Source organism: Drosophila rhopaloa, unplaced genomic scaffold (genome assembly GCF_018152115.1).
Source record: "Drosophila rhopaloa isolate 14029-0021.01 unplaced genomic scaffold, ASM1815211v1 contig_3, whole genome shotgun sequence".
NCBI classification, from domain to species: domain Eukaryota; kingdom Metazoa; phylum Arthropoda; class Insecta; order Diptera; family Drosophilidae; genus Drosophila; species Drosophila rhopaloa.
In genome coordinates, this window is record NW_025335123.1 from 11,980,464 (window position 1) to 12,005,900 (window position 25,437).

Below are 25,437 nucleotides of genomic sequence, written 5' to 3' on the forward strand. Positions count from 1 at the left end.
CCCACAGCTACCACGAATTGGAGACCTTTAATGGGGACACCAGCACTCTGACCACGGACAAGACTCGATTCACCCTGGAGAGCCTGCTGCCCGGCCGTAATTACTCACTATCCGTGCAGGCGGTCTCCAAGAAGATGGAATCGAACGAGACGAGCATATTCGTGGTCACCCGACCCTCGTCGCCCATCATTGAGGATTTGAAGAGCATCCGGATGGGTTTGAACATAAGCTGGAAGAGTGACGTCAACTCGAAACAGGAGCAGTACGAAGTGTTGTACTCGCGGAATGGAACCAGCGACTTGCGCACCCAGAAAACCAAGGAGTCGCGTCTGGTGATCAAGAACCTGCAGCCAGGAGCTGGCTATGAGCTCAAGGTCTTTGCGGTCAGTCACGATTTGAGGAGTGAACCGCATGCCTATTTCCAGGCAGTGTGTAAGTGTCTATACGGGATTTTGTTAATCAAAAGAGTGCTAGTTAATTGTAAATCACCCCTTTTTTTTTAGATCCCAATCCGCCACGCAACATGACCATCGAGACGGTGCGCAGCAATTCCGTTCTGGTCCACTGGTCTCCGCCGGAGAGCGGTGAGTTTACGGAGTACTCGATTCGATACCGGACGGACAGCGAACAGCAGTGGGTGCGCCTGCCCAGCGTACGGTCCACGGAGGCGGACATCACCGACATGACCAAGGGCGAGAAGTACACCATCCAGGTGAACACGATAAGCTTCGGCGTGGAGAGTCCGGTGCCCCAGGAGGTGAACACCACGGTGCCGCCGAATCCGGTGTCCAATATCATCCAGCTGGTGGACTCACGGAACATCACGTTGGAGTGGCCCAAGCCGGAGGGTCGCGTGGAGTCGTACATCCTTAAGTGGTGGCCCAGCGATAATCCCGGACGTGTCCAGACCAAGAATGTCTCCGAGAACAAGTCGGGTGAGTGGCGATCGATCGATTGGTGGAGCCTTCTCGAATCCTGAATATAAACCGGAACCACTCTTAACTTCTTCCACCTGAAACTCCTTTTCAACGACTTCTTTTGTTCTAAAACTTTTCTGAAAACTACCTAAAATTTTATTCTTTGAAATTTCGCGCAATTTCATTTTTTTCTCTTTTAATTATTTAACCTGATTCCTGGAACTTTTAATGTTGATCTTCAATTTGCTGTATAATATACTTAGATTCGTTCTTTTGGAAATACTTAGCTTTACCCTAAATCGATACTCTTAAATAGTAGATTAACCTTTAGTTGTTAATCCCTTTCCTATAAACTGTCTAGAATCAACTTTACTTTCGAGTTCAACTTATGCTATTGCTTCTTAAAGGTAGCTACTAAAAATCTTAATTATTTTATTAATGTTTTAAATTCTTTTCTCTAATTTTAAAATATCTATCTTTATTGCTAAGCTTTTTTCCTGGAATTATTGTTTCTTTTCTCTATCCTTTTATTGCTTTGTTAAAATTTCGCCTTCAGATTTTCCTGGCTATTTTCTGAGAATCCCAATTATTAGCTTGTTGAAATTAATTTTCCTATGGTGGCTGGAAATGATTTTGAAACTTCAGACAACATTATTGTTTCATTAGGTTTACTTTCTGATTGCACTGCAACATTTCTTAATGCTTCCCTTGTTTCTTATTATGCGGAAAGGTTAAATAAACCTTTGTGTAAACCTTTTTCTGAAAAAGTTCCTTGAACCTTTCCCCTTCGACTGCAAACTTCTGAAGCTTCTCCTGTTCTGTTCTACTCTAACCCTTCCCCTTCTGCTTCTGTGACTCATCCGAAAACAGCCGACGATTTGTCGACAGTGCGAGTCCTGATCGGCGAACTGATGCCCGGCGTGCAGTACAAGTTTGACATCCAGACCACATCGTATGGGATTCTGTCGGGGATCACCAGCCTATATCCGCGCACCATGCCGCTCATTCAGTCGGACGTGGTGGTGGCCAATGGCGAGAAGGAGGACGAGAGGGACACCATCACGTTGAGCTACACACCCACACCGCAGTCCTCCTCCAAGTTTGATATCTATCGGTTCTCGCTGGGCGATGCCGAGATCCGGGACAAGGAGAAACTGGCCAACGACACGGATCGCAAGGTGACGTTTACGGGTCTGGTGCCCGGTCGACTGTACAACATCACCGTGTGGACGGTGAGCGGTGGTGTGGCCAGTTTGCCCATCCAGCGGCAGGATCGCCTCTATCCGGAGCCCATCACCCAGCTGCATGCCACCAATATTACGGATACAGAGATCTCACTGCGCTGGGATTTGCCGAAGGGCGAGTACAATGACTTCGACATAGCCTACCTCACCGCCGACAATCTGTTGGCCCAGAATATGACCACCAGGAATGAGATCACCATTAGTGACCTGCGACCCCACCGGAACTACACATTCACGGTGGTGGTTCGTTCGGGCACTGAATCTTCGGTTCTGAGGAGCAGTTCCCCTCTATCCGCTAGTTTTACCACGAATGAGGCTGTTCCCGGGCGTGTGGAGCGATTCCATCCCACCGATGTGCAGCCCAGTGAGATCAATTTCGAGTGGTCGCTGCCCTCCAGTGAGGCCAACGGTGTGATCCGCCAGTTCTCGATAGCCTATACCAATATCAATAATCTTACGGATGCGGGATTGCAGGACTTTGATTCGGAGGAGTCGGTTGGTGTAATCAAGAACCTCAAGCCCGGCGAGACATATGTGTTTAAGATTCAGGCCAAGACTGCCATTGGCTTTGGACCGGAGCGGGAGTATCGGCAAACGATGCCGATACTGGCGCCACCACGTCCCGCCACCCAGGTGGTGCCCACCGAGGTCTATCGCAGCTCCTCGACCATCCAGATCCGGTTCCGGAAGAACTACTTCTCGGATCAGAACGGCCAGGTGCGCATGTACACGATCATTGTTGCCGAGGATGATGCGAAGAATGCCTCCGGCCTGGAGATGCCCAGCTGGCTGGATGTGCAGTCGTATAGCGTTTGGCTGCCCTACCAGGCCATCGATCCGTACTATCCCTTCGAGAATCGATCTGTGGAGGATTTCACAATTGGCACGGAAAACTGTGACAATCACAAAATCGGCTATTGCAATGGGCCCTTGAAATCGGGAACCACATACCGGGTAAAGGTGCGGGCGTTCACCGGAGCTGATAAGTTCACGGATACCGCTTACAGTTTCCCCATTCAGACAGGTGAGTGGAAATAGCTTAAGCAACATTGAATAGTATTATGTAGGGTTTTCATTAGACCATAGATCCAAAGATACAAACACATTTGTTAGAAATAAATATTTTATTACAGAAAATCTTTGTCATTATACCCAGTTAAATACAAACCTTTAACATCTCTTATTATCCATTAATCCATGTCTTGCCTTGCATATTCTATTATTCCGATGAATATATAGAAATGCTGAGCTCACCGGGTAAGCAATAGCCAATGCCTTATTAGCCTTGTCAAGATGATTAAAAACATATTGCATATTAAGTTTTAAAATAAAATACCTCTATGGTAAAATTAAATCGAAATATATTTTTAATTTATCTTTTTTAAAACATTATTTTACACATATGTATTTTTAAGGTATTTTAAAACAGTAAAGATTGAAAACCTCCCAAGGTCAAGTGAGGTTCTTTATTAATTATTATTTTAAAGTTCTTTTCGACCTTTTGGTTGGTGATTTACAAATTAACTGAATCCTTAAACTCCCTTCCTCAGATCAAGACAACACCTCACTGATCGTGGCCATTACCGTGCCGCTAACGATCATCCTGGTGCTGCTGGTAACCCTGTTGTTCTACAAACGGCGACGCAACAATTGTCGCAAGACGACGAAGGATTTGCGTGCCAACGACAATATGTCACTGCCGGATAGTGTGATCGAGCAGAATCGTCCGATCCTGATTAAGAACTTTGCGGAGCACTATCGCCTGATGTCCGCCGATTCGGACTTCCGTTTCAGCGAGGAGTTCGAGGAGCTGAAGCACGTGGGCCGGGATCAGCCGTGCACCTTTGCCGATCTGCCCTGCAATCGACCCAAGAATCGGTTCACCAACATCCTGCCCTACGACCACTCGCGTTTCAAGCTCCAGCCGGTGGACGATGATGAGGGTAGTGATTATATCAATGCCAACTATGTGCCGGGACACAATTCGCCGCGTGAGTTCATCGTGACCCAGGGACCGCTGCACTCGACGCGGGATGACTTCTGGCGGATGTGCTGGGAGAGCAACTCGCGGGCCATTGTCATGCTGACCAGGTGCTTTGAGAAGGGGCGCGAGAAGTGCGACCAGTACTGGCCCAACGACACTGTGCCCGTCTTCTACGGGGACATCAAGGTGCAGATCCTCAACGACAGCCACTATGCCGACTGGGTGATGACCGAGTTTATGCTGTGCAGGGTAAGTGGTGCTTCAAAAGTACAAAAGTAACTTGAACTTGACCGATATTTCTCTTTCTCTCTGCTTATGTTTGCTCCTCAGGGCAGCGAACAACGCATCCTGCGGCACTTCCACTTCACCACCTGGCCGGACTTTGGAGTCCCCAATCCGCCGCAGACACTGGTGCGGTTCGTCCGCGCCTTCCGCGACCGAATTGGAGCGGAGCAGCGGCCCATTGTGGTCCACTGCAGTGCCGGAGTGGGCAGGTCGGGCACCTTCATCACTCTGGACCGCATCCTGCAGCAGATCAACACGTCGGACTACGTGGACATCTTCGGCATAGTGTATGCCATGCGCAAGGGTAAATATTTCAAATAGCTGCACCGTTTAGAACCAGTTTATACTATTTATTTAAGCCACTACTAATGCTGGAATAATATAACATTTTAGAGCGCGTTTGGATGGTGCAGACGGAGCAGCAGTACATCTGCATCCACCAGTGCCTGCTGGCGGTGCTCGAGGGCAAGGAGAATATCGTGGGACCCGCTCGCGAGATGCACGACAACGAGGGCTATGAAGGTAGGTCTTGGGCCGGGGGATCGATCTTCCCCAGCCAACAACAAACCGTTCGCTCGCACACTGACTAACCAAAAAAAGGACATTGTGGGACTTGCAGCCAGCTGTTTTGTAGTTTATCCTTACTAGCCTTAAACTTGTTGTTTCGATTTCCATTCTGGTGATGGGTGACTAACTATGAGCAAATTCATTTTCCTTCATTTTCCCTCAAACAATGCAATGCAAACGGCAATCCAAAAGGCCAACAAGTGCAGCTGGACGAGAACGGGGATGTGGTGGCCACCATTGAGGGTCACCTGTCGCATCATGACCTCCAGCAGGCCGAGGCGGAGGCCATTGACGATGAGAATGCGGCGATACTCCATGACGACCAGCAGCCGCTAACGAGCAGCTTCACTGGCCACCACAATCACATGCTGCCCACCACATCGATGAGCTCCTTTGGCGGCGGAGCTGGAGGAAATGGCAATGTGGATGCGCCGGACAGATGACATTCGGTTGTCAACCAGAGCGATAACAACAATTCGGTGGTTATCGTCCTGGTTGACAACAAGCCAAGCTCGATGATCTGCAAGGACAGCAAGGGCGGCAACATCGATGTCCTCGAATACGAATCGCAGCAGCAGCACCAGCAAGCTATCCAGGGAGCCCACACCATGACCACCATATCCGCCGTCAATGGCTACAATACGCTCCAGCATAGACGCAAATCCCAGCTGATCACCTTCAGCTCGTCGTCCTGTGATATCAAGAACAGTCTCAGCCATGAGCACATCAATGGATCCAATGGATCGGCATCTGGTGGTGCTGCGGGATCTGGTTCGGGTACGGGCAGCAATCGGGCCAGTCGCGCCAATGTCCGGCTCAGTTTCGCCGAGGAAGATGTGATGATCTTGCCACAGAACCATCAGCAATCCAATCATCAAGAGGATGAGGTCTTCACGCGGCGTCGGTCGCTTTTGGAGGTGGAAATCGGTGTGGAGGTTGGCGAGGAGGGTGAACTGGTCCCCCACGAGCTGGACGAGGATCTCGAAGAAGAGGATGAGGACGATGACGACGACGACGACGAAGAAGTCGACGAAGAGCTGTACATGCACGATGAGTTCGAGACCCACATCGACGCAAAGTCGAACAATGCCAACGATGACAGCGGCGGCGGCAGCTACGAGGACTCCCATGCCCTGCACTCCTCGCTGGGGGGCAGCAATCGGAATAGTCTGGAGAAGGATGACGACGACATCGAGGTGGATGTGATCAGCACGGATGTCAGCTGTTACGATCAGCTGCTGGGCAGCAGTTGCAATACGCGGAACGGCGATGACGATGACATAGCCACACTGGTGGGCGATGGCGACTATGCCACCACGAAGCTCTGCAAGTCCTCCAGATTATCCGGCGGAGGAGGAGTCGGCGGACTGGTGGTGGGTGGACTCAACGGCAGCGGCGGCGGAGGAGGCGGCTGCGGTGGAATCGGAGTTAATGGTGGTGGTGTTTTGGGCAATGGTGTTGGTTCCGAGGCTGGCGGCGGCATCATCTATGCCAATCCGTTCATGGGTTTGTAGACACTTTCGCAAATCCGCGAGGTGGTGCAGTGCGTTTCATGGTTCCCAAAATTACGCATTTACGGAGAAAAGTAACAATTTCGGGCTTAGAATTTTATTTAAATACCTATTGAGAAAGATATCCTATTTTAGTAACTATAATTGAAAGTGAACTTAAACCCATTTTAAAGATTTCTTAAGTAAAGTCGCCTCATTATCATGAAATGCACTGTGACCATATCTCTTAAATGTTTTGTATTGTATTCTTGCATGATTGCCTGTATATTTTATTTTATGTTATCTTGATTGATTTCTAACACTGCATGTGCTAAGCCTTTAAATAACCTGACTCGAAAAAACACTAACCATGCCCTTTTAAATGTCTTTCAGATGACGAGGGCATTGCAGAGTCGGGCATGTAAGCCCATTCCAAAACTTAAGTCCCCGGCCAATCCCAACCAGTCCAAACCAACTCAACTCAACCGAATGGAACCCAACCCAACCATCATGTGGCAACTACATTATTATTTACTTAAGGGACGCAGTGAGGGGAGCGCGGAGGATAAACGCTTGATATTATACTTGGATATATGTGTACTACACCGGATACTACTGGATATATATACTCTACACCGATCTATCGAATGGGAATGCAGCAATCTCGCCAAACAGAACGAACACGCATCAATTTATACATTTTATATATATCTAAGATAACGAGGAATCGGCGTACATTGTAACCGCGATCGCCGCTTAAAACCGGCGATACTGAATACTGGAATACTGATTGTATTTTTACGCTAGCCACAATTTGATATAAACTATATATCTTCCAATTTTTTTGTACACCTAATGTTAGTTGAAATATGTGAGCGAGACGAGCAAACTTTTGTAGCAATCTAAAAGCGCTAAATGTTTACTTTTTTATATTATTATATATATAAATACTTGATAAACATATACCTAATATTAGACCTAAACTAAACTAACTATAAATCGCACACACTCATACACTCACAAAAACACAATGCAATAATTGAGTTACATAGTTTTAAAAAAATAATGTTACAACATTTTGCTGCAACTGTCGGAGATGTAGTGTAAAATTTTAATTTTTTCTTTTTTTTTCTGTTTTGTGTTTAATTCTTTGTAACCTTTACAAGGCGTAAACTGTGTATGTTTGTGCTACATTAATTTTGTTTAATTATATAAAGTTTTATTTAAAAATCGAAGACCATTTTGCATTCTCTTCATTTGAATTTGGCGCTTACACTTAACACTTATATAGGTCCAAAACAGAGGGCGCTGGAAATCAATCCAATCATCAAAACGTAATGTAAAACACCGATATTAATGTTTTAAAAACACCACAATAACTACACACACAATGAGAAAACAGTCGTGTTTCCGTTTTCACTTACTTATTGCGGTTCAGTCTAATATTATGAGGATAAAATACAAATTTTGAATACAAAAAGCAAACTAAATTGATCAAAATTCTTGTATATATTTATATAATTTAGTGTTTTGTGATCTAATTTGTACTAACTCGTTTTTAAGTGTTTGCTTTTTGATTAATTAGTTTCTCAACTCTAATTTTTTTTCGTAAAATAATTATTTAAACCATAATTGGACTTAAACCTTTTAAATTATTTTTAAATTACGTTTATTTAAAATCATCTAAAATTACAAATCAAATAAAAAATTGAAAACGTCATATTTGATGGATTTTAAAGTCATAAAAATCTGGCGACTATGAAGTTAAATTCCGGCAATAAAGTGAATATGGAAGCTCAGCTGATAAACAGACAGCACAAATAAAACAACAGGAACAAATGACCAACGCATTTCGTAAGGCGATAATCATTTACACGAAAACCAATAAGAATAACAGGATCCCACGCAAACTGTAGACTAACTAACAACAAAGTTAAGGGCTACTTAACAGAGCCGGTGCCAAAGTAAAAAAAGAAACACACCTACACACGACAACTAACTGTAACAATAGCAATAAACTTAAATAAAAATTGTAGTCCAAATAATTTGCATACATTTGAATTTGTCCAAACTTAGTTGAATGATTAACCGAACTGTGAAAGAGTGCAATAGAAATCGTTTTGCTTCTAGATTAGTGAAAATGCAACGAATCCATTTTTTTGAGTACGAACTATCCCTAAATCCTCAAAAACAATAATTACATATATATGCAAAAGCTAGAGAAGATGAAACTAGAAAGTCTGTATAATGCATACATAATATACGACTCCATTATACACGTACTAAGGCCGATGAATAACATATGCATATACAATATAGACATATATTAAATATATATCATTGTAATAATTTGTAATGTTTATCAGTAGAATTATGATCTGAGGTGGAGCAGAAGAGTAAAACGCAAGCAGAGATCCATTAAAGTGTACTGTAAAATGTGCGAAAATTTGTTTCATCTAAATTTCTTGGAGTTTTTGCAGTTCTTCAAACGGTAAGTAAAAAACATATTGAGTGTTTTTCAAAAATTTAATTAAATTATCATCTTTAAAGGCAATAAAATAAGGCTGATTATCTTACCAAGTTGTTTGATAGTATAAAATTAAATAACTTCTTTCCCAGCAAGAATTTTAATTCGCGAAAAAGTCGCATAATTAATAATTATATCTCATACTGTTTTTAAAATAAAATTCGATAAAATTCTAAATGTAACCAATCAAAACACGTTTAGTTGAATTCTTTCATTTATTGTTTTTATTTTTCATCTTTGTATATTTGACTTAAATTGGTTTCTTAGTTCTCTTTTGGTTTTCGTTTCATTTGTTTTGGTTTTCGTTATTCGACTTTACAACAATTCACTTGCTTTTGGAGAATTATGCCTTGAACGCCTTCAGTTTTGCTATGCTAGTTAATTAATTAATTCATTAAATATATAGTTAAGTGTATTGAAGCACAGATATTCGAACTGGATCGTGTTTAAATAAGCCAGAATAACCGATCGATTAAGGACCCAACGAAACCGTCTAAGAAAAATGTCAATGAATTGTAAAATTCACTTAAAGTAATTGTCACATACACATATACGAGTATATCAAATATCCAATGCTTAAGCAGATATATCAAAATTGCCATGTTCATTGGATTGTTACATGTCTGTCTATGGATGCGTTTGCTCTAATTTTTGTTTCCTGGTTCCATCTTTAAATGATTTAAATTTGTATGTGTTGCGCTTCTTGTGTTTTATGTTGTTGAAAGGCACTGCTGCATTCAAACTTTTCCATTTTTAGCCCCCGGATCTTAACCCCTTAGTCTCATTTGGTAATTTTATGTTTGGAGATAATTTAATTTAGATTTTCCGTCTAGTGCTTGTGCCTTAATTTCCAGCGAATGCCTGCACAGTTTCGCATATTTCACATATCTCTAAGCTTTTAGGAAGGACTTCCTCAAAGTATCTGTATCTGTACGTGACGTGTTTGCATTATTTGTGTGTGAACAAATTCTTATCATCTATTTACTTACAAAATCTCCATCGAAGCTACACATACGTGCTCTCATTTATTTTTAATTTATCTGCTCTTTTTTTTGGTTTTCTTCGGTTCTTTATTTAAATTTTATACCACATACCCTATATTGATTTAAATCTTTTGTGCACTTTTAATATTTTTAAAAGCTACCAAGCAACCTTCAAACCAAAATAGTATTACATTTTTATGGTAACTCTAAAGTTTTAAATAAATTGCTTAAAACACCGGACCACAATTAATGGGAATTATTAAGTAATTTAAATCATTAGGAGTTGGAAATAAATATTTTTAGATGTTATGAAACCGTCCCAGATTTTACAAATTTTAAATGCTTAATTCAATTAAATGTTTTTCGCAATTGCTAGACTATTTGAACCTAATGACAGCTATTTGTATATTTGAATTGTTTATCTATCCACGGAAGCTCAACAAACAGACATTATAAATTCAAAATATAAATTATATACCTTTTGAATGTAGGCATAAACAATAATATACTTCTGGTAGGTTTTGTTGATAATACTGATTGATGAAATAATGTTAAGTTTTATTGAACTATTGTCAGAATTCTTGCAGGATGTTAAATTATAGTTTAACATCTGTATTTAACGTTTTTCCTTCAGTTTAAAATTCCTCAAAACCATTTTAGCATATTCCTATATATTCTTATAAATAACCGACTTTCTGAATTTTCTCATTTCCAATTAGAATTAAAAAAATGCAACAAAAATGAGTTAAAGTAAAGTTAGTGAGTATTAGTATGTAGGTGGAAAAGCCAGTCAAGTATTGGAGTATCTTGACATTTCTTCTCGGAAATTATAAATGTTAAAAACAAAAAAAATTAATTCGATATATTCCAAAGTTTTTAAATGTTAACGTAGAAATCATACAGAACTTTTATTTTGTTATAACGCCAAAATAACAAATTTAAGAACTCACAAACCCTAAAAGGGAAAAATTAAAATTAAATTAAAGAATAATTAAATAAATATAGTTATTAGTTTTGTAAATGTCTTGACTCGTAAAAATACTACAGAATTTTGTTATGCTAAATGGAATTTAGACTTTACCGACATTTCTTATCCTTTTGTTTTTTTTTTGGGATTCTTCAGACTTAGAAGCGTGCTGCCGACTCCCAAACATTTCTCCACTTTCGTTTAAAAGCTTATGTCTAAAGGAGAACCTTGAGCTACAACAACAACTACTAAATGACACTGGTGATTCCAACGACCACGCCCACTATTATTCAAGCTGTCCACGGCGATGGCTGCGATGACCACGATGATGATGGCGATGCTGCCGATGATGGTTCCTGACCTCCGCCTCCGTTTCGGTATCGGTATCCTCCCGATCCCGATCCCGATCCCGATCCTGATTCTGATCCCGCTCCTCATCCTCCTCCTCATCGTCGATGGCATCCTCATCGTGCTCATTGAGCAGCAGAGGACTGTCGTCACCCAGGCGATTGGGGGGCAGCCCGCTGCCCGGAGTCGTGGGCGCCGATCGTGTGATCCAACCCTTGCGGGCCACTCGTCCCCGGTTCACAAAGAAGCTAGCACCGCTCACCACACTGCTCACAGGACTCTTGAGCACACAGCGCTGGGCTCCCGATCCCGAACCGGTTCCACCGATGGCCGCCATGGGTATGTACAGAGCCTTGTTCGGCTGCGTTTTGCTGCCGGAGGTGAAGAACTTTTTACTCCGCCCACTGCTGCCGCCGGAAAGGGATGCGGATGTGGTCAGGATGGGCTGCAGCAGCTGCTGGGAGTTCGAGGGCGTCGATAGCGTGTGCTGCAGCCGGGGTTTGGCCCCAGTACCGCTGAGCAGAAGTTGTTCGTAGCTAACGCCCGCCTGCAGCTGGCGTATCTGGTCGAGAATCTCACGCACTTCGCCCGTCGGACTGGTGGCCTGCGGCGGCGATCCCGGTGTCCCAATGTTGGCCAGACTACTCACTCCCGACACCTGGGCCGACGGCTGGCAGCAGTTCTCCAGGCTGTGCAGCGGATTGGGCTGAATGCAGCCATTGCTGTAGATAATCGGTGTGCCAGATCCCCCCGAAGCTCCGGGGCCACCCGTAACCGATCCTCCCAAGCCGCCCATGGCCAGGCTGTTCAGCGAGGCAGCCTGCGTGGCTGCTCCACTCTCCGCGCTTTGCGAGGCACCGCCGACTCCTCCACTCTCTGGCAGCATACCTGGAAACAATATTTAATTAATTGGGAATTGAAACGTGCTGAATAAACCTGAGATACCCACCTGCCACACAGCTGTTGTTCACAAAGATGTCGCTGAGGCTGCTGCTGCTATTCGCCATGTACCGGAAGTGCTGGTCGCTCTGGGATTGGAGGTAGCCCACGCCCACTCCCTCCTCGTGGGAGGCATGCAACCGAGTGCTGTAGAGGGCACCTCCGCCAGGGGCACTGCCCAGTGCCACGGTGGCATAGTGCTGCGCCTGGGCGGGCATCAGTCTCGGTTGATAGGCGTCCGTTTCCACCAGCTGGGATGCCGATCTCGGCATGGCGTAGTGCACGGAGGCCAGCGGAACACTTGGCACCTGGTGTGGCGCCCCCTGATCCATTGATCTCAGGTGGGCAGTGCCATGTCCGTGGGCATGGGCATGCGCCACGTAGTGATGCAGCCCCAATTCCGGACTGGCTGCCCGGGAATATGGCGGTGGCACCAGGGTATTCGCCTCGTTCGCATTGCAGATGAAGCTGGAGCTCAGGGAGTCCACGGTGCTGGCCGCACTCAGGGATCCCCCCGCCGCCGGCCGGACAATGTAGTTCCGGAAGTACTGCACCATCAGGTAGCTGGAGCTGCCGTTGCCCTTGCCATTGCCCGAGTCGCTGTTGCAGGTGAAGACCAGCGGATACAGATCCGGTTTGGAGGTCACCTGAGGGAGAGAGAATAAATTTATTAGTATACATTTCAGAGTTCATAAAACTAAAAACACCTTTCTCTTGTTTATTCATTTGTCTCAGCATAAACAAGTTGTAGTTTTATTACTATATATTTTACTTATACTCCGTCAAAAATATTTGTTGAAAAAGAAGATAGGAGGAACATATTATTGCGATCTTTAGGATTAATTACCTCCGTGTAGGGCGGCGGCGGATGGTGGAACGAGTTGCAGCGACTATATTGCGGAGGCGCGTAGCAGGAACCGGCGGAATCGCCCTCGGATTGGGTGTGGTGCTCGTTGAATCCCCAACCACACAGAGTCCTCCGCTTCTTCCATAGTGAGTAGGCACACAGGATGGCCAAGATAATGGCCACAACCACGCACCTGCAAGGAAAATATATTGGATTAATAGAGCTTGCGATGATTTTCGAAGGTTATATCCAGGGTATTTCACGATCTGACTTAAGTTGATCACTAGATTATACGGGTTACTTTTAACAAAAAAAAAGGTTATTAATATTTTTTCATATATTGAGCTAGGATCAACCAACTATAGTCAACCTACTATATTTTTTGATTTAATATTTTTAAATGAAATAAATCCATATTGTAGGAAGCCCTGATAGGAACTTAGCTGAGAAATCGTTTTGTGCAAATGTGCGGATCACTAACTGTTCGGTTTGAAGCTGGCGCGACTGAATAAAGAAGCCCATTTGACCGGATCCGGATGCGGATACGGATCCGTGTCCTGCTGTGCCCGTAATCGAATTTCGACTGAAATTTGTTTGCCCTTTTGGTGGCCAAGAGATGGGATTATATGAGCAGGGTGGCGGGCGGGTTCCGTCTGTGTCTCATTAGTTGGCATTGCCATTTCCACGGCCCCCAAGAGAGGCGGCTAGTGCCATGGTAGCGTGGTGCTGGCGTAGTGGTTGTGCCATGGCAGTGTAGTGGTAGTGTGGGGCTGCAGCTTGCATAAGCCTCTCGACTTGACTCGACTTTTGACTTGACGCAACCCCGGCGCCGGGCGCCACCTTTGCTGCCAATAATAATAATATCTCGCATGGCATACAATGCCAATCAGCTGGCAGTCCGACCAGAGCACCCACCACCCACAACCCACCAGCAACCCCCCTCTGAATGGCCTTGCAGTCGACCTCCGGGGAATCCCCAAAAAGAAAAACAAATGCAACCAAGACCATGGTCATATGTACATACTATCGAAGTAAATAAATAAATCACTCTTACTACAATTAAAACGATTGGAACCTAAGAATATTGAACTTTTTATGGCTGCCGCTTGAATAGGTTTCTAAAAACAATCAAATTTTACCACATAAAAACAAACAACTCGAATAAAAAACTTAGAACCATAAAATAGATTTTTAACTGAGATACTATGAAAAAATAGAAAATCAGACATTTTATTATTTCTCAACGCGTGGTGATCAGATATACATACATATATGTATGAACTTAATAGGGTTATAGAGGTTTATTATATATGATAGAGGTCTTGTTCATAAATCTCTTACGTACCAGAAAAACCAGTGGGTTGCAAAGAACAGGTTAAGAACGTGAGAGTCCGAGGGCGGTGGCAGGGGGCGTGGCCCGCCCTGGTACGGTGGACAACAACCCTGGGTGCAGCAGCCCTGGCTGCAGCCCTCGCAAAATCTAGCCGACACCTGTCAAAATAGAAATATATATCATCTATAAGTTTTCAAGTTCATATTTTTACTGTGTAACAAGTAACTAACCGTTAAAAAAATAATAAACTTTGAGTTCTTTTAATTGAAATCTATTTACGACAAAAATTCATATTAATTAAATATTTTTTCTGAGCAGAAATCGGTTTTTTGTCTCTGCAGTTTATGGAAAGAAAAAAAAGAAAACAGTGGGCAAGAAAAAGCATATGAAAATGTCATAGTCAATATCGCTGTGTCCACATAGAACAAACAAAATAAACAACTGCCCAGCAAAAAAAGGGAACTAATTGTGAACCAGAATGGATTAACCTATTTTAAAAACTTTTTGAAGAGTATCCTTAAGATATTTTAAAAAATTATTTCATTTTGATAATTGTACATAATAAGTCACAAATATATTTTGTAGCCTTGTTATTGTGCTTATATTTTTTTCTGTGATTTGTAAAGCGAAAAAATGTGGATATATTAAATGCACTTATCGCCTTTGGGAGTGCAATCGCAATCAAATTAAAATGCAAATGTGCATGCAACATTGATGAGTTCGCGTTTGCTTATAATTCTTTTAGTTGGTAAGCAAAATTACACATTTTTTTATTTTGTTACAAATGTTGAATTCAGGTGTAACTTTTTTACACAACTTATGTTATTAACTGGTTAGTTTTATATTTATACTTAATAAAGAGATAAAACTAAAAACCATAAAACATTTAAGACCGCTTCTTGTCCAAATTATACACTTTATTTTTTACAATTAAATCTTTGTTTTCTAGGGTTAAGCTTGTAACTTAGTTGTTGTTGTTTTTGTGTTTACTGCTACTTTCTGTGTCTGCAACATTGATGAAAGGCACTTACGTTCGCTGGCAGCGCCAAAAGGAGGAAGAAGGAGAGTAGGATCCACTGCAGCGCCACCGTGTGAGGGGGAGCGGGATGGAGCCACATGGCTCACTGCCTCAGTCGACGTCGCGGTCTCAGTCGCAGTCGCTGCCCGAGCTGGCGCCAAATGTCTTGTGTTGTCCTTATCTTTTTTCGTTTTTTTTTGTGCAGCCTCCGTTTGTTTTTGGCCCTCGTGTGTGATTTGTTCCTGACTTTTGTTTTGTTTTCCTATCTATTTTTTTCTTGTTGTTGATACTTTTGTCTTTCGTTATTTGTGCCACATGCTGTTTTTGCTATTGTTGTTGTTGCGGTTGCACTCACACAAACAACGTTTGTTTTGTCCTTGATAGACGCCAAATGTATTTTAGCGTAGCATGCTTTTGTGCGTTTGCGCTTGTTGTTGCTGCTGCTGCAGAGAAAAGAGAATTTGTTGCTAACTTAAGGTTGTATTATTTATTTTATTACACACTAACACATCATCACACACAAAAGAGCACTTGCACACACACAAACACATACACAAACGACGCCAAAGAAAATTTTCTTTTCGTGTGACGCCACTCTTTTTTTTCCGTTTACAATTTAAGTTTAGAAAGCAAACACTTGAAATTATGGAAGATGTGCAATTAAGCCCTTGTAATTGTTGTTAACCCGAAAATTTGAGGCATATAGAAAACAACAACAACAGTATCAGCAGCAGAAGGATATAAGGATGCAGGGGTGGGAAATAGGGGTGGTGAAATGCGAAGCACAGTGCAAAGCGGAATTCACCGTTAGCCTCGGACGTGGGAGCGCGCACAGCAACAACTGAGCGACAAAAACGGAAACAAAGGAGCCACCAGCTTTTCAACTGTCAGCCAGGATTGCAACCTCACCCAAAAAATAGTAAAAATCCCAAGAGGTTTGAAGTCATTTTTAGAAGAATCTTAAAATGTGTAACAATATGTTTTATATCCAGAAGTCCCATCACGTTCCATTTTTTATAGCATACTTTTAGACCCCCTATTAAATGATTTTAAGTCCTTCTAAAGACTCAATAAAAATTGAACTATTAGTCAATATAACAGTAACGTTTCAAAAAACCTACTCTATTCAATAGGCATATTTAGCCTGGCAACCCCAACAGCTGATGATGATTTTTCCAGTGGGTGAAAGTGGGATGACTACAAAGCGCATGAGCTCAAGAGGCGCCGATTTTTAAATCCAGATTAAATGTAAACAGATATACAAAATTGTCTTAAGATATACCAAAATTTTATAAACTGTAATTCTAGACAAAAGAAGTAAAAGACTAGAAGAAACTCCTTTATATTTCTATTTTTTTAATAATGATTACTTAAATGACTTGTGTAAATAGGTATACAATCCAGATATTCTAGAAATCTATTGTTTTGCCTCAAAAAATGCAATAAATTTCAAATATATAAGTTTCAACAGCAATTAAATCCTTAATTGTGAATAACGATTAAAAGGTACTCAGAACCCAAACAAACTAAAAATAAATACCCCAAGTATAGCAATTTAATTTTTAATAAAATCGAGAGGCAATAAAAACGTATGCTATTATATTGATTGTAAAAAAAGTAAAGATTTGTAGCAATTAATGTATGCAAAATAATAAACTAAAGCTTACACGACTTCCATGAAGAACATAAAACGTGAGTAAGCCAATAACATATGCTAAACTTATGCGAAACGTAAATCTACTTTACTTTGAAGAACGAGGCAATGCTCTTAGTGCCTTTGGCTCCCTTTGCCAAAGCCTTTTCCTTGGCAGTCAGCGAGCGCTCCTTCAGCGGACCCTGCGTGGGCGACGTAATGCTGGCATTGGGATCACCATCACTGTCCAATAGACCGCTGCTCTTCAACTTCGCGGCTGCATCGCTGTCGTTCAGCTTTATCTTTTTGGAGTCGCTGCCCTCGTCCTTGCCGGCCTTCGATTTCCGCTTTTGGGCAGCAGTCTTCTCCTCCACAATTGCCTGTATCTCGCTGGGAATGTGCAGATAGTGGATGAGCAAGTCGTGCAGATCTGCATCCAAATACCGCCCCACAATATCACAGGCCATGCGCGTGTAGTCCATTTCCTTGCAGGCGTTTTCTGCCACCAGTTTCTCGCTCCGCACGAAATTTTGCGACTGGGCGCTGTGGCCACAATGGACTTGTTTCTCCTTCAGGATATTCGCCACATGGCGCGTCTTCAGAGCCAACCAGGCCAACGTTCGCTCTTGGTTGTATTTGTAAAACCTCTGGTCGCCAGAGCTCTTAACATCCGCAACGCATTTAAGGGTCTCCGGGAAGATAAACTCGTTGAGCAGGCGACTGGTGCTATTCTCCTCCACCGCAATATTGTCCAGTGACATTGCTCCTGTTTAAAAAAAGATAAACATAAGGTTAGCTAGTTCATAGTTTTTCTTAAAGTACTTGCATATCTTCCTGATCAGCACTGCAGTTTTTAAATATATAAAAATCGAACTAAGATATCGTACTTTGCGCACAGTGTTTCCGGAGGTGGTGAAGAGCCAGGAGCGTTGGATCCACTGGCGAGGTCATGTAGATCCTGCCATTGGAGCAGACCTCGCTGTTCAACAGCCAGCTGCGACGAGGTTCCGCGTACTCCAGCAGCTCCATCATTTGACCATCGGGATGGGTGACAAAGAGTGCATCCTTCCCTTGTCCTGGGTGATAGAACCGCTCCAGCCGGAGGCGTCGATCGTCCGCATCCTTTTGCAGCAGTTCCTTCGACACAAACAACACTTTTTTCAGCGCCGATGCCGTGGACTTCTTGCTAGATCCCTCTGCCTCCGGATCCGGCTTGGGTTTACTCGCACGCGTTGCCTTTTTGCTCATTTTTCCGGCTTAATTTAACAAATGTAAATGTAAACAACAACTGACTAATGCCCTCTTCCCACAGAGCTCCATCCACCATCCACCATCCGTTGAACGGATGGTCCATAAGGTTTTGCCGTTCCGAAAATTCCCAGTTAGTTCCCCATCCAAATTTGACGGACTTTTTTATGCGATAGTTAGGCGATGTTTTTTTGGTGCAACTCTGAGTTCTTCTTCTTGACAGTGGAAATTGTAACATTCACTACGAAAATTTAAAAAAAATAATGGCGGGTAACTTTTGAACAGGAAGGCGCCAATTCAAAAAATGCAGTTTATACTTGTAATAATTAATTAATTACTGCTCCATCCGTGTGTTAGCATTAGGTGTTGCTCCACTCTTTCCTAGGCGCATACCTTACTCACAACATTAAGCAGAACATTTAAAATGAAATAAAATATGAAATTATAATAAAACAAAAAACAAACATTTATATATAATGAACTTGATTTGTTACCATTTAGACAATATTGGGCAATAGCTGTTCATATTTTGTCTGCAGGCTGGCAAAAAAATGCAGACGTATTAGTTCGTTTTGATTGTTCGCGTAGATCACTTGCAGTCAGTTACCAAGTATCAATTATAACGCTGTTGTGCTCATTTTAAATGTTGTGCAAAATGCAACGGGCTAAAATAATGAGCCACAGCTGTTCAGATCAGCTGTTATCGGATGGTGGATGGTGGATGTGCTCTGTGGGAATCGGAGTTTCACATTTGTCAAAAATCCCAACCGTTTCAGACGGATGGACTCTATGGGAAGAGGGCATAAAATTTCCCGCTTTTGTTGGCGATGACAGTTTGCCGATGGCCATAATCGATAGGCAGATAGCCAATCGGTATTTGAACACTTTAATATTTTAGTATTTTTATTTGGTTTTTTTTTTAACTAATGTTCGGTCACAATAGTCGTCCGTTCAAAATGATGAAATTGTTTGTTGTGGTGTAATTTATTAACAACAACATGAGCGTTGATACAGATATAGCTAGCACGATTAAGTTCCGGGACATTTGCGACCTGTTCGAGAAGCTGAAGGCCACCAAGAAGGTGGTCAACAAGGAGGAGGTCCTCAAGAGCTACTACGAGTCCTTCTGTCGGCATCGCGACTCCTTTCGCCGACAAACCGGATTATCCGATGACCAGACGGAGAACGGAGTCAGTAGCTTCTATTCGGTACTGCGACTGCTCCTTCCTGGTGCGGATACGGGAAGAGATAGCTATGGACTGCAGATCACGGCGCTGGGCAGGCTCTACATAAAGGTGCTCCAACTGCCCGGTGACTGTAAGTGAATAAACCCGGGTACTTGGGCCAATCAATAACCCTTCTGTTGTCCCTCTTTAGCCAGTGATGCAATTATGTTGCAGCACCGCACCGGGAACATGTATAGGGATTACGGCGATGTCGTCTATGCCGTCCTCAAGCCAAGGTGCTTTAATCCGCCCAGCGATCTGCGGCTGAAGCATATCCACGAAATGCTGGACACCATTGCCAACGAGGACACAGAGGGTGTGTATGTGCTGGTCCAACGGCATACTTTATTTATCCTAGTTCTCAATATAAACCCCCCTCCTCAAATTTTATCAATGCAGTTAAGACACAGCAACTCATCCGATTTACGGAGCAGGCCTCGCCCGAGGAGCAGAAATGGCTAATCCGGCTTTTGTTGAAGAGCCTTGGCTTGGGGATCGGGGAGCAAAAAATCTTTGGTGTACTGCACCCCAAGGCACAGGACATCTATCAACGCTGCTCCGATCTGGGACACGTGTGTAATCTGCTGGCCGACATGAACACCGACCTGGACGCAAGCACCTCGGACAGCAAACCTGAGGTCAAGTTTGTAAACTTAAATGCCGTCATCCGGCCATTCCACCAGATACGACCCATGCTCTGCGAACGATTCCCGGGTGACATCCAAGAGTTAATGCAATCCGATGTCCTCTATCTGGAGACCAAAATGGATGGTGAGCGATTCCAGCTTCACATCGATGGGGGACGCTTCATGTACATCTCCCGGAATGGCGTGGATTACACCCGAAACTTTGGCAACAGCTACGAACGCGGCACGCTAACGCCTAAGCTGAGGGGCCTGCTCCCACTCGGTCTGCAGTCTATCATTCTCGACGGCGAGATGATGGTGTGGGACACCAAGAGGCTGCGCTTTCGGGAAAAGGGCGAGAACACTGATGTGAAGAGCCTGAAGCCGGAGGGCAGCTGGCAGCCCTGCTTTGTGATATACGATCTGTTGTACTTTAATGGCCAGAGCTTGCTGGACCTCACCTACATCCAGCGGGCATACAAGTTGCAGAAGCTAGTGGTGGAGCAGCCGGGTGTGTTGCAGTTAATGCGCGGCCGCAAGATTGGCTCCGTTGAGGAGTTCAACCAGCTGTTCCAGCAGGCCCTTGATTCTCATGCCGAGGGCATTGTCCTGAAGAAGCAGGGATCCAGATATCAGCCGGGTGTAAGACTAGGCGGTGGCTGGTTTAAGGACAAAGCGGATGTGAGTAAACTTATTTTTGACAGAATCTAAACATACTTATTTCTTTTTCCTTCCAGTACATCAAGGGTCTGATCACCGAGTTCGATGTGCTGATCATTGGCGGTTTCTACAACCGCAAGTGCACCTTCGTGGAATCCTTTTTGCTGGGCGTTCTACAACCAGCGCCACCTGGCAGCTCCAATCGACACGAAGTCTTCAGCATCGGAGTGGTTACCAACAATACAAAGCAACGTGGAGTGCTGAATCACACGCTTAAACCGCATTGGCACAATGTGGTCAAGGAGCCACCGCCGCTGTGGTTTCACTACAAGGCCAAGGAACGGTCCGGATGCCCCGACCTGTGGATCGAGCCACACAACTCGATTATTCTGCAGGTGAAGGCTGCTGATTTGTCGCCCAATGCTGCATTTTATACCCGCAAGTCGCTGCACTTTGCGCGCACTGAAACGAAGCGCGACGATAAGTCCTGGAATGAATGTATGACGCTCAGAGAGTTCAACGACCTCTGCGAAGGCTCCATGGGCATTAAGAAACTAAACAAGCGACAGCTGCGACTGGAAGATGTCACCACAAAGCGAAAGCTGCAGCGGATGACGCCCTCAGAGCGTAGCCGCCTGGGACTGGCCGTCTACGAGAAGCGCTGTGAAGTCGACCCCGCCGCGAGCAGCTCCAAGCTCTTAGACGGTCTGAGCTTTTGCATCCTGAGCGGATCAGCTGGACGTCAAAACAAGCTCCAGCTGCAGGAGCTGGCCGCCAAAAACGGTGGCTGCATCGTGGAGAATCCGCTGCCCAACGATCCCAAGTGCTTCTGCATTGCCGGTGACGAGACGTTCCTGGTCAAGCGGCTTAAACTGCAGGAGCCGCGCACCTGCGACATTGTGCGCATGGAGTGGTTGCTGAGGGTTTGCCAGAAGCAGGAGCTGGAACTGAGGCCCAAGGATCTACTAGCGGCGACAGAGCCACTGCGTCAGGATCTAGCCGAGTGCTTTGACAGGCTAGGCGATAGCTACAACAAGGATATTGCGACGGTCGGCGATCTGCAGGAATTGCTGCAGGAAATTGAATTGGCCCCAGAAGATTTGGCTGACTCTAGCACATCTGAAGTAAATGCTTTGGAGGATCAGCTGCTGGATGGGAAAAAGAGCCTCAACATGTTCCGCCACTTGCACGCCTATTTCTACGATCCGCACGGCGATGAATTGGGCAAGGTTCTGTTCCTGCAAAACGGTGGCAAGTTGGCCAAGGAGTCCGATCCGCAGCTTAATCTTGGATTCCTCTGTATGTCCTCCGACTTGGATGACAATCATTTTAAGCACTGGCTAAAAAACCATTCCAAGTTGAGTGCCGACAAGGTCCTAAACTCTGCTTGGATCCACCAATCGCATCGGGAGGGGGTCCTTCTCCCAATGCAAGGTTTCGTTTAAGTCCTTAAATGTTTAAAACTTTATATTTGTTTATAAAAAATAAATTGTTATCTAAAAAAGAAAATCATAAAAGTGGATTTATATCTAGATTTGTTTGACTTGTTTAACGTTGACCCAAAATTGGACTTCGAGAGTCCATAACTTTACCAAATTTAAGCCGATTTCAAAGTGGCATACCTCTAAAGACTTGTGATTCGATCCTCTAAAAATCTGCATTCAAATTTTTCAATTTAACGTTGATCAAATTTTTGACCGATTTTCATGTTAGTTATTTCTAATTTTCTGATGACTCGTTTAACGTTGACCCAAAATTGGACTTTTAGAGCTCATAACTTTAGCAAATTTAATCCGATTCCAAAGTGGCATACCTCTAAAGGCTTGTGATTCGATCCTCTAAAAATCTGCATTCAAATTTTTCAATTTAACGTTGATCAAATTTTTGACCGATTTTCATGTTAGTTATTTCTAATTTTCCGATGACTTGTTTAACGTTGACCCAAAATTGGACTTCGAGAGTCCATAACTTTACCAAATTTAAGCCGATTTCAAAGTGGCATACCTCTAAAGACTTGTGATTCGATCCTCTAAAAATCTGCATTCAAATTTTTATACCCTTGCAGAGTATTATAATGTTGGTCAAAAGTGTGCAACGCAGTGAAGGAGACATCTCCGACCCTATAAAGTATAGATATTCTTGATCAGGATCGCGTCCTGAGTTGACTGAACGATTGGAAATGCCACAACTTTGGTTTAAAGTTAGGAAGTTGGGATTTTGTATGCATCATATGAATATTAATGGTGGTCGCATGTTAAAATGTCATACCTCGTTGAATTCGTGACCAAATTTTCCACAAAGTCCCATTTACAGGAAAAAAATATCGTTAAACAAATTTATCTTACTTATTAGTACTTTTTGATCAGCACCTAATATAAATCTTCGTTAGTGAGCCGGAAAACAAACAGGCTGATTCCTGGAAAACCTTATTGACAACACTAAAATACATCACAACATTATTATTATTAATAATTGAAAGAAAAATGATTTGTTAACCAGAACGGAAGTTAACTGCCAAGTCAAAGTTTTAAAAACAAGAAAATTAAATTCAATATGTATGTAACGACAGTTGCATACAAAAGTTTTAGTACTCTAGCATTAAAATTAGTAAATTGTAAGTATGTGTTTTGAGTTTTTTTATCATTGAACTAATAAAAAAAAATATCTAAGAAACCAGCCATTTTTCATAAAATAAAACGCAACAGTTTTGGTTCTTTTTAAAAGATTTCATTTTTTATTCACATAAAAAGAGATAACGAGCAGATAAATATTGTTTCTGTAGGGAGGATTCTAGACAAATTGTGGTTGTGTGGATTTTGAGTTATAATTTCGTCGATTGATACGTTTAAAAGGTCGCATACAAATATAAGGGAGTTTTCTTCAGGGTTTTCAGTTGTTTCTCGGTTCTGCACTTTGGGCAATAAGAACATCAAAAATACATTCATTTTATTCATTGTAAAGTTAGATATATGTGTGTATATATAGCATAAATAATGTATATTTAGGTGTATAACATTTAACACTAACAATTCTTAAGCGCGGGCTCTTCTCTCCCTCTCTTTCTTTTTCTTTCCGTCTCTCTCTATCTCTCTTGCACTTACTATCGCTATCTCTGTCGTTCATTGACTCGACTATAACATTTAATTTAATGAGGAATATGCAATCTCTGAGATTGTTTAACACATTTATCGACTCCATGAACATCTAGATTACGTATGTCAATCAAATTGTTTAAAAATGTACCAAGCTAATTTAAAAAAAAAAGACATTTATAGTTATAGGTTCTCAGTTAGTTTGATTCTTGGGAGTGGGCGAAATTCGTGGTTGGAATATTTGTAAATGTTTATAAATAGTTGGGCATAGGGCATACAAATGCAGAGTTCTCACGATCTTGATCTTTATTTGGGGCTGGCGTAACAAGTGTTCAAGTTCATTCAATCGTTAATCGGTATAATAATATTCTAAATCGTTATTTCTCGATGTGGTTTGGTTGTTTGTTTGTTCTTCCTTACGTTTTCAGTTTTGTTGTTTCTTATTTTTGTATAAATGGGGCTAGGATAACTCTGATATCTGGCTTACTATGCTACACATAATAACTATCAACATTAAGGGTATGCATAATAATAGCTATTTAATTATAATAATAGTAATAACGTTAGTTTCATCTTTATTTGTGTGTGTTTCTTCAATATAATTTAAAATAAAAATTATTAAACCATAAACAAAATAATAATTGCATTTTCTTTAAATCAAAAAAGTCTTTTGGAATTTCTCGCATATTCATTATATTCGTAGCTACACATACTATGTACTTTTTTCATAAATTACTAACTGTATAATCATAATTTCTTTTTGTGTTTTTTTGTTGTCCCAAAATTAATTAAGCTTAATTTTTAACGCCAGACAGTATAGTTAGGCTTTAATAAGAAAACATATCTTAAATTCCCAAACAAATATAAAAGAAGTTTACAATTCAGACTTCATTTTGAAAATTATGGTTTCCAGCTAAAAAAGTGTAATCAACATTTTTTTTGAAAGTTAGTTCTTTCTTCAATTTTGTATTTTTAAGGTTGATATTTGAATTCTTCATTTTCATTCTTCATTATCGGGAGTTCATTTATATTTTGTAGGTATATGGCAGTCATTATCATTCTTTTAACTTAACCTTTTGAGATAAGTTGATTATTTCATTTAAAAATCAATATTTAATAAGCAAAAAAAAAAAAAACAAAAAAATAAATGTAGGTATTCATATAAAGTATGGTTTATTCCTAAACGTAAATAAAGCTACAGCTACTAATGTGTGTGTGTGTTTATAGGTTTCATTCTCTTCTCCTGATTTTAATCCATACGCTTGGTCAAAAAGTTGGTCCACATTGAAACCTTTTATCCGTCTTATTGTTTGTGTTTTTGTGTGTGTTGTCTATATACTACATATACTTAAGACTAAGCCTGTGTAGGAGTGACATTTATTGTTATTAAAAAAAAACAAGTCCACGTAGTTTAATTTGTTGATTTAAAGCCGTTTAAACTGCAAAAAATGTAAGTAAATCAATTAGTGCTGACTGATTATTAAGTAATTACTTAACAAGTAG

The 25,437-nt window shown here is 42.3% G+C and overlaps 5 protein-coding genes across 15 annotated transcripts in view; 2 read left to right on the forward strand and 3 right to left on the reverse strand.

The window, feature by feature from the left end:
- LOC108047061 (tyrosine-protein phosphatase 10D) overlaps positions 1-8,927 on the forward strand; it is a 49,946-nt gene extending 41,019 nt beyond the window's left edge. Inside the window, exons 7-14 of one of the 4 annotated variants that reach the window (XM_044460815.1) lie at positions 8-432; positions 504-935; positions 1,788-3,185; positions 3,401-3,418; positions 3,712-4,394; positions 4,476-4,734; positions 4,824-4,952; positions 6,881-8,927. In XM_044460815.1, the coding sequence (XP_044316750.1) occupies positions 8-432; positions 504-935; positions 1,788-3,185; positions 3,401-3,418; positions 3,712-4,394; positions 4,476-4,734; positions 4,824-4,952; positions 6,881-6,912 (3,376 nt within the window). In that variant the 3' untranslated portion in view covers positions 6,913-8,927. Of the gene's footprint in view, positions 1-7; positions 433-503; positions 936-1,787; positions 3,186-3,400; positions 3,419-3,711; positions 4,395-4,475; positions 4,735-4,823; positions 4,953-5,189; positions 5,548-6,880 lie in introns of those variants that run through there. The other 3 variants (XM_044460813.1, XM_044460816.1, XM_044460814.1) reach the window with 3 other exon arrangements.
- A 2,002-nt stretch (positions 8,928-10,929) lies between these two features.
- Positions 10,930-16,325, reverse strand: LOC108047065. 4 transcript variants are annotated; one of them, XM_017127121.2, is made up of 6 exons: positions 16,255-16,325; positions 15,463-15,889; positions 14,444-14,589; positions 13,099-13,291; positions 12,262-12,898; positions 10,930-12,200 (listed from the first exon to the last, which is right to left on the reverse strand). In XM_017127121.2, exons 2-6 carry the CDS (start codon positions 15,547-15,549, stop codon positions 11,251-11,253), a joined length of 2,013 nt encoding a protein of 670 aa, XP_016982610.1. In that variant the 5' UTR covers positions 15,550-15,889; positions 16,255-16,325; the 3' UTR covers positions 10,930-11,250. The 4 variants fall into 4 exon arrangements, with proteins under 4 accessions (XP_016982610.1, XP_016982606.1, XP_016982609.1 ...); XM_017127117.2 differs by having other exon boundaries at positions 15,463-15,892; positions 16,255-16,284; XM_017127120.2 differs by having other exon boundaries at positions 15,463-15,892; positions 16,063-16,282.
- Positions 16,326-16,781: 456 nt separating this feature from the next.
- Positions 16,782-18,456, reverse strand: LOC123036929 (ribonuclease H2 subunit B). The gene is made up of 2 exons (XM_044461247.1): positions 17,970-18,456; positions 16,782-17,848 (listed from the first exon to the last, which is right to left on the reverse strand). Exons 1-2 carry the CDS (start codon positions 18,328-18,330, stop codon positions 17,187-17,189), a joined length of 1,023 nt encoding a protein of 340 aa, XP_044317182.1. The 5' UTR covers positions 18,331-18,456; the 3' UTR covers positions 16,782-17,186.
- An 810-nt stretch (positions 18,457-19,266) lies between these two features.
- LOC108047066 (DNA ligase 4) lies at positions 19,267-22,364 on the forward strand. Its single transcript, XM_017127123.2, has 4 exons — positions 19,267-19,647; positions 19,708-19,872; positions 19,956-20,863; positions 20,920-22,364. The coding sequence occupies exons 1-4, from the start codon at positions 19,329-19,331 to the stop codon at positions 22,285-22,287; spliced, it is 2,760 nt and encodes a 919-aa protein (XP_016982612.1). The 5' UTR covers positions 19,267-19,328; the 3' UTR covers positions 22,288-22,364.
- Positions 22,365-23,728: 1,364 nt separating this feature from the next.
- The window catches only part of LOC108047062 (nuclear factor of activated T-cells, cytoplasmic 1), a 41,967-nt gene continuing 40,258 nt past the window's right edge, over positions 23,729-25,437 (reverse strand). For all 5 annotated transcript variants that reach the window (XM_017127113.2, XM_017127111.2, XM_017127110.2 and 2 more), the window contains one exon: positions 23,729-25,373. In XM_017127113.2, the coding sequence (XP_016982602.1) occupies positions 25,369-25,373 (5 nt within the window). In that variant the 3' untranslated portion in view covers positions 23,729-25,368. The remainder of the gene's footprint in view (positions 25,374-25,437) is intronic.

Coding starts and splice junctions, on each gene's coding strand:
- LOC108047065 (XM_017127121.2), bottom strand. CDS start 15,549: ATGTGGCTCCATCCCGCTCCCCCTCACACGGTGGCGCTGCAGTGGATC. Junction 13,292..14,443: donor GCAACCCACTGGTTTTTCTG/GTACGTAAGAGA, acceptor TTTTCCTTGCAG/GTGCGTGGTTGTGGCCATTA. Junction 12,899..13,098: donor CGCCGCCGCCCTACACGGAG/GTAATTAATCCT, acceptor TCTCTCCCTCAG/GTGACCTCCAAACCGGATCT.
- LOC123036929 (XM_044461247.1), bottom strand. CDS start 18,330: ATGAGCAAAAAGGCAACGCGTGCGAGTAAACCCAAGCCGGATCCGGAG. Junction 17,849..17,969: donor CCGGAAACACTGTGCGCAAA/GTACGATATCTT, acceptor TTTTTTAAACAG/GAGCAATGTCACTGGACAAT.
- LOC108047066 (XM_017127123.2), top strand. CDS start 19,329: ATGAGCGTTGATACAGATATAGCTAGCACGATTAAGTTCCGGGACATT. Junction 19,648..19,707: donor GCTCCAACTGCCCGGTGACT/GTAAGTGAATAA, acceptor GTCCCTCTTTAG/CCAGTGATGCAATTATGTTG. Junction 19,873..19,955: donor TGCCAACGAGGACACAGAGG/GTGTGTATGTGC, acceptor TTATCAATGCAG/TTAAGACACAGCAACTCATC.